General features: G+C 31.9%; 2 protein-coding genes across 2 annotated transcripts; one reads left to right on the top strand and one right to left on the bottom strand.

Moving 5' to 3' along the window:
* The first annotated feature begins 2,919 nt into the window (after positions 1-2,919).
* LOC107643176 (peroxidase 4) lies at positions 2,920-7,075 on the top strand. Its single transcript, XM_016346789.3, has 4 exons — positions 2,920-3,196; positions 4,362-4,553; positions 4,894-5,062; positions 6,386-7,075. Exons 1-4 carry the CDS (start codon positions 2,969-2,971, stop codon positions 6,775-6,777), a joined length of 981 nt encoding a protein of 326 aa, XP_016202275.1. The 5' UTR covers positions 2,920-2,968; the 3' UTR covers positions 6,778-7,075.
* PUB4 (RING/U-box superfamily protein with ARM repeat domain-containing protein) lies at positions 6,348-14,585 on the bottom strand. Its single transcript, XM_016346609.3, has 6 exons — positions 14,148-14,585; positions 11,821-12,101; positions 10,263-10,379; positions 8,097-10,148; positions 7,911-8,000; positions 6,348-6,730 (listed from the first exon to the last, which is right to left on the bottom strand). The coding sequence occupies exons 2-5, from the start codon at positions 12,094-12,096 to the stop codon at positions 7,944-7,946; spliced, it is 2,502 nt and encodes an 833-aa protein (XP_016202095.1). The 5' UTR covers positions 12,097-12,101; positions 14,148-14,585; the 3' UTR covers positions 6,348-6,730; positions 7,911-7,943.
* Between the last annotated feature and the right edge of the window lie 981 nt (positions 14,586-15,566).

Here is a 15,566-nt window from a genome sequence, read left to right as displayed (position 1 = left end):
ATATACAGCCTGCGTATTATAATTTAATATTAAAATAATACGATACCCAATCTGTGTATTGTCTTTATAAATTAAAAAAATTTTGATCTGATAATTCGCACTCTGCAAATTCTATAGCTTCCAAAATTTTGTAACCATAATTTCTAATATTAAAAGATTATACAAATTCTTATTCAATATTCAAAAAAATTAACCTAAAAAAGCTATCCATCCTCATAGGATGAGAGGTATATAGGGAAAAAAAAAAAAAAAGAAAGAAGAAGCAATAGAGTGAAAGAAAAGGCTTCTGAAATGGAACTCTAAATTCAAAGATACATAGTACATACATCACAACTTCACTTCAAAACAATGCAAAGACAAACTTCTAACAATATTGATCTTAAAATCACTTATATAAGACCAACACTTGGCATGTTTTTACTCCCTTTCTGTTTTCTTCTTCACAAAAGTTTCATTATTTTCTTTCACACAAAGTTGAATTTGGAAAATAGTATAGTCTTCTATAACAATTCCATTATTCACCTCACTCTCATGTATAATTCAACTACTTAATAATTTCTTTTAGCCATTTGATATAATCACAGTTGCACTTTTCTCGGTCATAATAAAATAGAAGATATATATTAATCATATTAGAATCTTATTTATAAATGATAATAAAATATTGTTTTAGTTTTTAATATTTAAATTAAATTTTAATCTACTATTTTCTATTTAAAATATCTTATTTTAAATATTTACACCATTAGTATATGTGCAGTGAAAATGTTATCAATTAAACAATTTTTTTCCTTTAATAATATCTATGAATTTGGTAATGTTATGCTTTTATAAATAAGAAAAAAGTTATAATATTTATATTAGAAGATATTAGAATTTACTTGATAAATAAATAGATTAATAATATAGCTAACGTGGTGACAATATGTGAGTTGAAAATACTTATTTAGCAAATTTTGTCAACTTTGTACATTTACTAAGGGTGTTAAGAATTTCCTTTAATTTAACGAAACTATAATATTAAATCTATTTAAAATATTTTAGATAAAAATAAAATATTTTGAACAATAAAAATAAAATGTTAAAAATTAAAAAAATTATCATGCTTGAATAAAACAAATTCTCTCTATTGCATTTTACTAAATAAATTAACAATACGTACAAAACTAACACATTTTATTTTATTTTTTGGTTGGAGACGGTATATCATATATCTCATCTCGACAGACGAAAGATTAATTTATTGTAAATTTGAGTTCTATTTAAGAGTTTATATTGACTAATGAATTGTTACATGCACAAAATAATATTTAAAATTTTAATATTTATTTAAACAAACGAGTGAATTAACAACTCGACCAAACTCAGGTTGATTACCAATACATTTTATTTAGCATGCACTTTTTGCAACATGTAATATTCAACGTTGTCGTAATCCTAGCAAAGGGACAACACGCTAAGACCACAATCTGCACCTTTTGGGAAAAGAAAATATTTCATGGACACCATTTTTCAACAAGTTTATAGTACATTTCACCTTTTATAAGAATGAACCTTAATACCTCATTATAGAAATACTAATCAATCTTCACTCTTTACTCAAAAAGTGAAAATTACCATTTTTCATTAAAAAAAATATGCTATATGTTGCTACGCCTCTAAAATATTATCTCTATTTATTAATAATAATTTAATCAGGATTTAAAACATAAACCAAATATTTAAGACAAAAATTATTATAAATTTTAATGTTCACCTGAAAATAATTTTAGATCATATTAATAAAATATTTGATGCTAAAAATAAAATAAATTAAATATAAGAATATATTTTAAAATTTCTTGTAATTATTTAGAGAAAAACATATAGTATTTTTTCAATGGAAAATATCATAAGATAATGATGAAAAATAATGAATTATTGTCCTTAAACATCAACCGACACAATAGAATCGAATTTCTTCTTATTAAATAGTATATATATTATATTTATTATACTAGAAAACATAATCCGGTGTCTATTCATCAAATGGTCTCCAATAAATTATTTTAATATTATCGATATAAATATAAATTATATGTTGATTTTTTTGAGACAACACATTTTGTATAGGGCGGGCGTCATTATAATTATTTTAATATTATCAATATCGTAAACATCCATAAAACTGTCAGTAAAACTGAATTATCATATGATATTTTGAGAAAATAGATTCATGACATGGTGGATATATAATAAATGTTCGGTTTTACTTAAACAATATCTCTAATTAAGTTTGGATTTCATAAATGAAAAGGTATTTCATTTTAAGGGAATTTAAATATTTATTATTTAAATAGAATATTTTAAAAGATTATAAAAGATCAGAAAAAGTACAAGAGATCAGAAGTGGATGAGAGAAAATCTTCAAAAATACTTAAGGTTTAATTAGTTTGCTCCGTATAGTTTCGCAAAATTTTTAATTAGGTCCTTATACTTTTTTTTTTTTTTTTAATTGAATCTTTGCACCAAAAATTTTTTTTTTAATTGGGTCTCTACACTTTTTTTTTTTATTTAGGCCTCTGTACCAATTCTTTTTTTTAGTTGAGTCCCTATAAAATTAAGTCAATTACTATTAAGAGGGACTTAATTAAAAAAAAATTGGTGCAGGGACCCAATTAAAAAAAAAAGTATAAGAACCTAATTGAAAATTTTACGAAACTATAGTACCAACAGAGTAATTAAACCAATACTTAATTATTACTAATCAATCTATCAATTCAATCAAAATTTTCAAGAGGTGACACTGTTATTGCCATGCAATACATTTTATTATATTTAATTTGATCAATATAGATGCTAGCTAATTAGGTGAGAATTAATTAATCATGAGTTTACACTCTCTATATATTGGAGTCTCACACTATACTCTTTATTCATCAAATCATCATATATACTTTCACATAAAAAAAAAAAAAAACAAACAAATATGACACTTTTTCGTTCTTCTTCTTCTTCTTCTTTATTCCTTGTCTTTGTTCTTGTTCTTCTTGCTGGAACCTCTTCTTCAGCCCATCTACTTTCAGAGAATTTCTATTGTAGAAAATGTCCACAAGTTTTCAATGCTGTGAAATCTGTTGTTGAAGATGCTGTGGCCAAAGAACAACGCCTTGGTGCTTCTATTCTTCGCCTCTTCTTCCATGATTGCTTTATTGATGTAATTCAACTACTACTATCATCATTTTTGGTGTTTTTTTATTTTTTTAAATATATTAATATTAATGTTAAACTTTTTACAATGTCATCCTCTAAATTTTTGTCTATTTTGGTACTCCTGAATGGAGTGGTACCAATTTTTAAATATTTATAACCTAAGGTTAAAGGAAAAAAAAAATGTAAGGTATTATATTAAGAGAATAATTTTTATATGTTAACAATATAAAATTATTTTATATTATTAGTTCACAAAAATTTAAACTGTGAGAAATCATGATGAACAATTATAATGTTGAGTAGTTATAAATTTAGAATAATTTATAGTGCATTATCCACTGCATGAATTGATTAATTATTATTAACGAAGTGCATGCAAAGAGTTATTGGCATTTATATACTTAAGTTCATGCCAGTGCACTTGAGACATAACACATATTTTTTATATAGTTTTTTTTTCATTTATATACATGTAAAGCACATATATTATTATTATTATTATTATTATTATTATTATTATTATTATTATTATTATTATTATTATATACTAGTTTTTTTTTATTCCTTGGTGACATTATTATATACTAGTTGCAGATATTGCTTCTTAAAACCATCATTTTTATTGGTCAAGAAAACTTCACGATCTAAATATGAAATTCTAGATCTAGAGTTGAAAGTTTGAAATATATCATATATGATATATATTACTTTTAAAATTAGTTCATAAATATTGATAGTTTATTTAAGCCATTCGAATAATTCTCAATATATATATATGGCTCTCAACCCCTTAGTACGTGTTCTCTTTTCATTTTATAACTTTTCATTTCAGAGGGATGTGACACTTTGAATAAAAAAAATCAAATAAATAAAAAAGATCTCAACCAACTAATGGCTCATAGATGGCTTATTACTAATCGGTGAAAATTCACGTGTTATTTTCATATAAAATTAATAATTGAAAATTGTTATATAGTAATATAGTCAAATTAAATATATTAAATTATTTAATAATTTTTAATTATCAATTTCAAATAAAAATAACTACAAGTAAGTTTTTACTTTAGGTATGCACCCTGTTATTAGTCCCACTTTGTGTATATGATTTAATTAAAATTAAAGCAGCTAAGAAATTGACGTGCATGCATGTGGGAACATGAAAAATGCAGGGTTGTGATGGATCATTGTTATTGGATGATACATCAACATTCAAAGGAGAGAAGACAGCAGCAGCAAACAAAAACTCAGTGAGAGGGTTTGAAGTAATTGATGCAATCAAGTCAAAGGTTGAAGCTTTGTGCCCCGGTGTTGTTTCATGTGCTGATATCTTGGCCATTGCTTCTCGTGACGCTGTTGTTATTGTGAGTATAATATTCTACTAATTAAATAACTCACTACAATAATATAACCTAAGAAGAATTGAGAAATTTTTAGTTGAAACTTTAGTTCTTAATAAATTTTAATTATTAAATTAATTTTTTAAATTCTCATTTTGTTAGACAATTTATGTAAAAAAATTAATTTAAACATTTTTAAAAATTAATATATTTTTATTAAATAATAATAATAAAAATAACTGATTTAATAATTAAAAATATATTAAAAATTAGATTAAAATTTTTAAAAAACTAACTTAGGATATTACTAGTAATAAAAATGACAACAATGTTTATCATAATTTATTTTGCTTTATTTGTTAAGCTTGGAGGGCCTTTTTGGGATGTGAAACTTGGAAGAAGGGATTCAAGAACAGCAAATTTCACAGCTGCCAACACTGGTGTAATTCCACCTCCCACTTCTAACCTTAGTACCCTAATTTCCAATTTTAAGTCACATGGCCTTGATGTCAAGGACTTAGTTGCCTTATCTGGTAATTTTCCTTTTATACTCACTCACTCTAATTAATCATGCTTGATAATAAAATAGCTTATTTTTTTTATATTTATAGAATAATTAAAGTATAGTTCTCTTTTATAAATATATATAATCCATACCTTTTGATATAAAGTGATGATAAGTCACAATTGATAACTCAAAAAAGAGTGAGTCACATATATTTTATTGTAGTTTAGTTTATATATACTTTACACCTCACTGTCTCTTTATATGAAAACAGTGCTTTAGTCTGTGATAACGTGACACATTTCGATGTTGATTTTGTATGTAACCATATGGTTTTGCCAAATTAAATGGAATTCATTAATTATATTAGGTGTACATGAATATGACTTTTAAACAACTAGTATGTTCATGTTCATTGCATTATTACGTGCTTTTTTAGCTAATTGTCAAGTCACTTCATAACCAACAATATAATACTGTTGAGTTGACTAGAAGGTAAAATCATGCATATCCAGTTATCCACCATAGTTAAGAAGATAAATATGTTTATAATATCATCTATAATATTTCAATATCTGGGAAAAAATTGAAGTCTAACTGTCATTCATATCTCATTTATTATTTTATATTATTGTCAATTAAATTTGTATTCACAATTTTATGTTTGCTTTAGTTTTTAATTATTTTTATGACGAGATTATGTGATTAATTACCTTAAAGCTTTTGCACATGGCATAATACAGTGGATCATTAATTTTACTAATAATGAATGGCCACGTGATTATACCAACTAATCATACTATATAGAATCAAACACGTTTTTATATGAAAGGGACAAACACTTTTAATAACTTGATAATGTATTATTGTTCTTTAAAGAATAATAATAATGTATGCTTGGATAACCCAATAAGGATATATCAAACTGAATCCACTATACTATGCCATGTGTAGAAGGAAAAATTACCAGAGTTAGCAACTCTCGTCTAATCAAGGAAAGATATACTTGCATTGCTTTTATGTTGGGTTATATATGCCCACTAAATTTTGAATGTTTTCAACTATATATCTATGTGGTTTGCCTCCACTATTTATTAATATAATAATTGTATAACATTTTGAGGAACTTGTTAAAGCTACTTCAAGCAAAAAGTTTTAATAAAAAAAAAAAAGAGTATTTATAAATCCTAATGCACTAGCAGAAAATAATGTCTATTTTTATTCTCGGATAATATTCTTAAGACATTCATTAACTAATTTCAACATTTTAATATTGTCATTGTTCTGTTATTCAAATTTTCTAGATTCATCACTATTAATTAATTTTGTCATTTATTTTGTGGTTTTTCAGGGTCTCACACAATTGGGCAAGCAAGGTGTACAAGTTTCAGAGGTCACATATACAATGACACCGACATTGACCCTTCATTTGCCAAGTTAAGGCAGAAAAATTGTCCAAGGCAAAATGGCACAGGAGACAACAATTTAGCACCCTTAGACCTACAAACACCCACACATTTTGAGAACAACTACTACAAGAACCTCATCAACAAAAAGGGTCTCCTTCATTCTGATCAAGAACTCTTCAATGGTGGATCCACTGATTCACTTGTTAAGGCCTATAGTCAGAATAATAAGGCCTTTGCTTCTGACTTTGTTACTGGAATGATTAAGATGGGGAACATCCTGCCCTTAACTGGGTCAAAAGGTGAGATAAGGAAGAATTGCAGAAGAGTGAATTAGTTCATGAATTAAATTTATGAATAAAGACACATAAATTCATTACTTGATGTGAACTTTATGCCTCTGGAAATTGAGAAGCAGTAGTTTAGTGAGTTTAAGCTGTTTAACAGTCTAATTAAGTGAACACTAGTGATTTGGAAAAGTGTGAATTATATAATGGATCTTTTCATGTGTTTCTCTTTGTTTATGGTAAAGAGAAACACAAGAATTTCCATTCTAGTGGGTTCTTGTGTAGTTCAATATATAAAATGTTATCGCCTATCATTATAGAATAAAATATTTAGTACATTGATCACTACCCTTAAGTGAAAATATAATTATACTGTTGTTTAAAAGAAGGCAATGATTTTATGATTTGCTTAAACCAAATACACTGTCACATATACACGATGGTCTTACTAATATTCTTGTATAACTCATGTTCAGACCAAGCCATAGTAAAATGAAATTTTCAATAAGAAAAACTCATTCCCTTGGTTTATATATAGTTAGTAAGATATTATGACGTTGCTTTATTGTGATTCAACAGAACTTGGAATTAATAATCAGGATTTCATGAAACAACCAAATTAAGACAACTGATTTAGTTTTGTCATTTCCAAAAGTTCATATGCTAAAATTCAGTATCTAGAACCACAAGGGGATGAATGATGAAAAAATATTAGGTAAACTCTTCCTTTAATAAAATCTTCTGATTCATTGATAAAGTGGAGGAATATGAACAGTTCAACAATACAACACAATTGAATTATTACAACAGTAAGAGCCACATTTACATATGCCAACATGAAAAAATTTTGATATTGATAGTTGATACCATACATTATGGGGCAGTTAAACCCTAAATAAAACAAAATTATTTGTCCACGGACATCTCTCGCCCTATGCCAGCAACAGAAGCCAGACATTCTCTTTGTTAAAAACAAAAGCTAGACTTACATGTATAAATTTTCTTCACAACACAGAAAAAGGTTTTCCGTTAGAGGAAACAATCAAATCGTGCCCCCCATAAATAACATTTTTTCCCCTTTACAAGCAAGTGAAACAATAATGCAAAACACCTTTACACACATTATTTGCACCATGTAATAATGCATAAATTAGAGAAGTACTATAAAAAGTTAATTCAAAACCTTTGGATGGTACAACAGCTTGGGGATTCAAAATCAGCCCCTCCCCGCATTATGTCTCTGACTTCTAAATTGATTGAGGAGAGCCTGGGCCTAAACAAAGAAAATAATCCATCACCACTGTGTTTGAAGAAATAGAAATAGAATACGAGGCAAATAAGAGATGAAACAGTAAAGAACAAACCGTACCTTTTCTTTGGCCCTCGCAGTACCTGACTGTGATAATGCGACTAATGGTGGGACAGCTCCTTCCTGAAGCACCATGCTTAAGAATCTGTTGCTATGTAAGCATAGATGCAGAAGAGCTGCTGCTGCATTCTCTTTTCCTCTTGCAGAGCCCAACTCGACAACCTCGACCAAAACAGGAATCCCACCTTCCTGACCAATAGCAACTCTTCCTTCTTGAATTGTGGCCAGATTTGCTAAGACTGCCACTGCCTTATCAACCATTCCGGCAGCAGGGTCCATTAACTCCACAAGGTGCTTCACGGCACCAGCTTGCACAATTCGATTCTTGTTTTCATGAAATATTGACAAATTAAACAAAGCAGTGGCTGCGTCTTTCTTACCCCTAGGGGTTCCATTCCCTAATAGATCAACCAACGGTCCAATAGCCCCCGACCTACCAATGCTAATTTTGTTTTCCTCAATCACTGATAAGCTGAATAGAGTGGCAGCAGAATTCTCCTTGGCTTCTGGGCTCCCTGTCTTCAGCACATGAATCAGAGGTTCAATTGCACCAGCATTTGCTATTGCACTTTTGTTATTGTCATTGATTGATAAGTTCAGAAGTGCAGTAACAGCATTTTCCTGGATCCTTGTATCTGGTGATCTGAGTAACTCAACTAATATGGTAATGGCTCCACAGTTTGCAATTGCAATTCGATTATCCATATTATGCTTGGCAAGAAGCCGAATTTCTACTGTTGCCTCTCTCTGAGTATCAATATTGGTGCTCTTCAAGCCCTCAACCAACTTCCGAACCTGGGATTCAATAGCAGAAAGATCAGCTCTAGTTTCAGCAGCAGGAGAGGATGCCATCCTAGGAACAAGCCTCTGGGATGGTCGCTGCCACAAGGATGTTCGGGACCTTGTCTCCGATCGAGGTGGGAACTCTGGTTCTCTATGTGAAGATGGAACAGTAGCAGCACTAGCAGAATCTGGGCCGGGATTTAATTCACCTGAAACATCTCTACTGTATGCTGGACTGCTTGACAACTGAGGAGAACTATTATCATCACCTGGTGTTTCTTGGGGGAAATTTCCACTAGAAAGTGCACTGGAGTAAGAAATAGTTCTAACATGGGCTTGGGCTTGGTCAGGGATAAAGGCACCAGACGATTCCCTTTTAGATGGCGACATTGAGGGTTGGCCAACTGAATCCACACTGCTTTCATCTGAGCTAGCAGACCTGTCATCTAAACCTGCTCCAGCAAGATCCATATGCTGCCCATTAACCATACCACTTAAGGAACCTTCAGAAATTGAACGGGGATGCAATGGTGATGTTCCCTCTCGCTGGATTCCAGCAGAAGTTATGTTATTACCTGGTGAACTAAAAGAATGAGAACGCACCGACTCAGGTGAGGATGGCTGGTTGCCCCTGGAATGAGAAAAGACAGGTGAGTCCCTGGTTGTACCAGACTCCATATACCCCTGAATGACAGATGCTTGATTTAAACTAGTGGACTTCGAGGGCTCAACCAGTTTCACATTGTTTGACTCACACCAAGTTGCAATTAGTGCTTTTACAGTGTAGTTAGGTATTAGGTTGGTATGAGCTAGTGCCTGCCGAGTCTTCGGACAAACAGTAAGTCCAAGATCAATCCAGTTCCTAATGAAAGCCCGCTCATAGGTTTGTCCTGATGCCACAATCACTGGATCAGTCATCAACTCCAAAGAGAGAGGACAACAAAAATCAGCAGGTACTGGAACTGGGCTGCTACTCTCAGCTTGCTTAAGCATACTAAGCCGCTCATGCATACGTGTTACAACAGCGATCATTTGATCAATATATTCAGCTTCTGCAGTCTTTTCAGTTTGCTCAGCATTCTCCTTCAATTTTTCAAGGGCCACAGCCTCAATCAGAACCTCCTGATTAGACTTTAGACCTAGGCTATCAGCAATTTTTGCCAGGACCTCTGAACTGGGTCCTAAACCTTCCCGTTGTTCAGTAATAGCTTCCTTAATGACTGCTGATACTTCTTCATGTCCCAAATGCTTAAGTTTCTGAACACAATGCTGCAATTTTAATATTGATATTACACATCCTCAGTTTCTTTCACATAATGAAAATATGACTCCAGTTAAAAGACGAAGCTTAAACCAACTCTTTTGTTTGATAGAATGTTTTACCTCCAGATGATCAGAACTCAATTCATCGGGGAGACATTGCTGAGAAACCTTCAGCTGCTGGAAAATATTGAGCCCCAAAGTCCTTATCCTAGATATCAAGGGTTCAACTTGCATAGCCTAGTGATCATAATAGCAGATGTAGTGAGAATTCAACATGCATAACTTGCAACAGTCATGCCATGTACATCCCATTAGATGCAGGCACAACAAAAGAACTACTACATGTCTTACTTCTGCCAGGCGGGTAGCTAACTCAAGCAAAGGTCTTTGAACACTCTTCAGTTATATCCTAATCATATCTTGCAAAGGTGTATAGAATGAAAAGGTAACCCTTTAAGTAAGAAGTGATATATATATATATATATATATATATATATATATATCTCGGGAGAAGGTAATGCCATATAAACATGTAACAATTTTGTGCTATTAGATTTCCCTGTAGATCTATGAGGTGTCATATTTCCACATTAATCCACAAGCAATCTAATGACTCTTCACACGTGTTCTCTCTCTAAAAGGTTCATATAGCATTATCTTCCAGAAAATAACCCACCAAGTATAACAAGATCATTTCATAGATGCATTTCACAAGTCAAAGCTGAAACCAACAAAATTTCACTTAAATAAAGAAGATAGCTAAAAATCAAAGTTTCTTTAAATAACTAAAACCATGACAATGAACATTTTCTTAGGAGAATAACACAGTTCATCCTATCTAGAAAATGAGACTTGGTAACTAGATAATATCAAATGATAAAATACATTAAAGAAGCCAAGACAGACAACTATGATCAAGTGGAAAACTATACTAACATGTGAACATGGTTTTTGAAAGTTGTAATCAGGTTTATGATAAATATGATGGAAGAGGTACACTTGTTCAGATAGAAGAACTTTTTTTGTTCAAAAACAATTTGTTGGTGATGAAAGAGCTGGATCATCACCAAGCAAACAAGAAAAGAAGATGAAATAATGTGAAGATTTCTTCTAAAATTAAGAAAGTCTGCAGTTTGAGTGCAACAAGCAAGCTAACAAGTTATCACATCCACCACAAGATCATCTCCATTAACCATAACTATAACATGAATTATTAGGACCCTGAACCATGGTTCTCGAAAACAAAACTTCTAACTATTAAAATAAATGAAATTAAAATAGAAATAAGTGCACAACAAACACAAAGCTTTGAGTAAACTACACAGCTAAAAATATGAAGGAATGGTGTGCGGGAGGAGAAGAGGAACAGTGTGTGTGTGTGTGTGTGTGTGTGTGAGAGAGAGAGAGAGAGAGAGAGAGAGAGAGAGAGAGAGAGAGAGAGAGATGACAATATATGTGAAGGTCATCATAATTGTGTTCGATTAGAAGAGAAAGCAGAAATAGCATAATTTCCTTCCCTAACCACTGCAAAAGGCAACAGGATTGAATCCGAACATAAAGAAATGAGAAGAACAATCGGTCATAATGGAAGATCAGCTCATTTGACATTAAATTAATGACTAAAATAGATATGCCTTGTATATCTGCAAACGAAGAATTGAGATATTATGACACTTACAAAGTAAACTTTGCTGGACAACAGGTGCCAGTTCTCAATATGCTCCCTTAATTCATCAACTGCATGACCGAGTTCTTCAAATATCTTACTAAGCACTTCATCAGAAGCTAACTCAGAATGAGCAATTGCATCAATAATTGGCTTCAACAGCCTAAGTATCTCCTCTGCCTTTTGGTAATACTTTGAGATGGGTTCCGAGTTGACGTTTCCAGAAAACGATAAATTCAGAAACGAGGATATGCCATTAACAAGCATCTTTAACAATGATATCTCCATAACACCTGCATCAATAAACAAAACTAAGTAAATAGATCCAATTGATATGTAATAAAAACAGTTCCAAATATGTAATTAAATGATTCCATAATTATCATTTTATTTCTAGAAAGCAAATTTAGTATGAAAAAATGTGCCAGAAAATTTTCACTGTCAACGTGAAAGGGAGAAAGCCAAGGTCTGGTCTTTGTAGCATACATAACTTGTAGACTACACATTATAAGAGACATCCTTTTCATACTGATATAAATGTAACAGATGTATTTGTATACGTACATGTATCAACATTCCGTAATTCAATCAATAAATCAAGGAGTTTAGAGTTCTCATAACATGTTCTGTCCTAGAACTTCCACCACAGCCAATGCATATGCTAACTCTAAATTAGCCTGGTGCAAGCTCTTTAACTTGAGCATTAGCCCCCGACTATCTAACACCCATCTTTCCTTGTTTCAAGTAAACACAGCCCCTAAACAATCGGACAGAACACAAGTTACGGTCTACTTCAAAGGCACAATTCCGTACTTTAAATGTCTCTCAGTCGCAATCCAGCAAACTGTGCAATTGAATCTTAACATGATCTTTTTACAGGAATTTCCTTTTCAAATATTTCAAGATTGGAAAGCTATGCTTCATCAGTAATTCCTTTGTGGTTTGATTTATTCTTGTAAAGAGTATCCCTTATCCTCTCCTACCTTTTGGTAAACTTCTATCTTCATCTCAATAAAATTCTTCTTTTATTAAATGAAAAAAATTGGATAAATTAATTTATGAGCTAGAAAATATAGGTCTGTAAAGAAATGCATCTCTTATTCTTTGAGCCTACTGGCCTAAGATCCATTTAAGAATTGTGGGTGGGTGTGGCTTAGAATCTGGATGCTAGGGCGGCTCGCATGCTTTAAGCATTGGTATTGCACTAAGAAAGACTCCTGCTATTGCTATGCTAAAGGTAAGATTTTCTTGGAGTGGAAGTTCCGGTTTACTTTGAAGGCAAAAGAGAGCCCTCTGCATGTTTAGTTTGGCCTTTGATAAAATGGGTTGTGAACAACACTTTGGATTGTATGATTAGATCATTAACGGTTAAGAACTTAAGATCATGATGTTTCAATGAGAAAGAGAGTCCACACTAAATGCCAGGCTAATATATGGCATGCTATGCAACTAATGCTCCTTTCTCAACCCTACAAAAAGTGTAACATGGTGCATCAACACAATGAGGAAAACAACCCAGCCTTTGATTTCGTTCCAATTAGCACAGATGATCAGGTAGGTGTAGGCCTAAAAGCCAGGCTGAAAAGATAGGGAACTCTCCATTTAGGGGATTCTGTATCTAACCCCTAAGACATAAGGGACTTGCAACGCAAGCATCATGTTCCCTATCCAATGCATAAATGTTCCCTAATACTACAATAGTATTTTACAATCAGTACCAGATAAATGCATCATCTTCACAGGATAATTCCAGTTTATAAAATCCAATCCTTTAAGTGATCATACTTGTCTACCTAGAACATCAAATGCGAGCTTAGCCAATCTAAAACACCGCCAGCTCAACTTACCAATTAAATACAACATGCAATCCTAGTCACAAAGTGGGTTATATGGAATTATGGATCATACAATGAAGTTCATACCAAACTACAGCTAAGTTTGCTCCACTTAACTAGAAAAATGAGTTTACTCTAAAATTAATCCGAAACTCCTTAAACTTAAAATAGTCACAGGGAGCTGATCCAGCTCAACAAGCTAAACTCAAATTCAAGTCACAACAAGTCAACCACAACTTCTTCAACACCAAACAAGTTATTATTTTCCACAACACCAAACAAATGATAATTATAACTGCAAACTCACACAACACGAACAAATCCCAGCATTACACCCCTCCATCCCCCCCCCCCCCTTTTTTTTAATTTCTTCAAAACGATAACCGAATCCAGGGAAACAAACCTTAACTAAATTAATAAATCATTTTTTAAAGAAAACACAATGAACGGCGGTCAAAAGATTAAAATTTCGAGAAAGTTCCAAAGCAAAATGTTGAGGTTTACCAGTGGAATGGAATCTGATGCAGCGATCTCCAGGACTGTGTATACACCGGCAAGCAAGTTCAGTTTCTTTTGCTTTATCTAACACTGAAACAAAAGAAGGATTCGAGAATGTTCTACTCGAAAAGATTCTTCTCGAAAAGACAGCGTTTCTGGCAATTAGTGTTTGTAGCCGCCGGCGTTGAGCTCAAGACAAACGACGAAAGGAGGACGGTAGCGCCGCCGGCGAACGGAGCGGATGGAGCTCAATTTTGAAGGCCGGCGACGGTGGTGGGGATGCGCCCGAGGAGTGAGGTGGTTAGGGCAAACGATGTGTTTGAAATTATTGGGAAATTTCTAAGACCTGTGTTCAGTGTTCTCTTGCTTTTTCTTTTTCTTTTTCTTTTTCTTTTTTTTTTAAATAAAAAATGTAAAATCTCAGTTTCTCTTCTTTTTAGATTTTTCTTCCTCTAGTTGGTCTAGACTCTAGAAGAAGATGATTATTCAACTTAATTACGGCTTGTTTAATCTTCATGGAATATTCCATACTCATTAATTAAAATTGCTAAACAATAAACACCAAACAATTTTTAATTAGTAGCTTGCTACATATTTAAGTATTTTTTTTTAAATTTATTTATGTAGGTTTAACATCAACAAAAATTACTCTTATTAAAAGCTTAATTACACGCGCACATGCTTCTCATTCTTACGCAGTTGCTTCATCTTTTTTTCAGGCTCGTTTACGCTTGTTTTCTTTTTCGCTTTTTTTTGCGTTTCTCCTCTTCCTTCTTTTTCGCATTCTTTTTTTTTCACGTGTTTTTTACTTTTTTTTCTTATCGTCATTCTTTTTGTTGTTGTTACTGTATTTTTTTCCTCCTTCTCTCCCTTCCTGGTGAAGAAACGGTAAAAGATGGGGATGAAGAGTTTTGAATTGTGCATAACAGAAATGAACCGAAATTATATTTAGAATAAACCGAAATTATATTTAAAATAAACCGAAAATTAAATTCAGAGTGTAAACTCGTTTCAAAAAAGCACAGAATAAAATAATTTACTCAGAAATAAACCGAAATTATATTAAAAAACGAACCAAAAATTAAATTCAAAATGTAAACTCGTTTCAAAATAAGCACATAACAAAATAATTCACTCAGAAATGAATCAAAAATTAAATTAAGAATGTAAACTCGTTTCAAAACAAACACAGACCAAGTGTACCTTTATTTAAATTCAGGATGAAACGAAATTATTTAATAATTGCGACACACAAACTCAATTCGAAAACAAGCACATAAACAAAATTTGAATCATGAACAAAAAATGAGAAAAGAAAAAGAAAGAAGATGAGGAGGAGGAAGAGGGGGAGGGAGTGGTGGTGGTGATAACAGTAACGAAAGTGAAAAATAAAAAAAAAAAAAGGAGGAGGAGAAGAAGACGACG

This window comes from Arachis ipaensis, chromosome B1 (assembly GCF_059453495.1).
Source record: "Arachis ipaensis isolate K30076 ecotype BB chromosome B1, ASM5945349v1, whole genome shotgun sequence".
In the NCBI taxonomy this organism is placed as follows: Eukaryota; Viridiplantae; Streptophyta; class Magnoliopsida; order Fabales; family Fabaceae; genus Arachis; species Arachis ipaensis.
This window is presented reverse-complemented; position numbering and strand designations above follow the sequence as displayed.

What these genes read in the sequence shown, in the direction of transcription:
- LOC107643176 (XM_016346789.3), top strand. Translation starts at nt 2,969, where the DNA reads ATGACACTTTTTCGTTCTTCTTCTTCTTCTTCTTTATTCCTTGTCTTT. An exon ending in TCCATGATTGCTTTATTGAT is followed by an intron (nt 3,197 to 4,361) that starts GTAATTCAACTA and finishes TGAAAAATGCAG; the next exon opens with GGTTGTGATGGATCATTGTT. An exon ending in GGACTTAGTTGCCTTATCTG is followed by an intron (nt 5,063 to 6,385) that starts GTAATTTTCCTT and finishes GTGGTTTTTCAG; the next exon opens with GGTCTCACACAATTGGGCAA.
- PUB4 (XM_016346609.3), bottom strand. Translation starts at nt 12,096, where the DNA reads ATGGAGATATCATTGTTAAAGATGCTTGTTAATGGCATATCCTCGTTT. An exon ending in TGTCCAGCAAAGTTTACTTT is followed by an intron (nt 10,380 to 11,820) that starts GTAAGTGTCATA and finishes TATGATCACTAG; the next exon opens with GCTATGCAAGTTGAACCCTT. An exon ending in CTGCGAGGGCCAAAGAAAAG is followed by an intron (nt 8,001 to 8,096) that starts GTACGGTTTGTT and finishes TTCTTTGTTTAG; the next exon opens with GCCCAGGCTCTCCTCAATCA.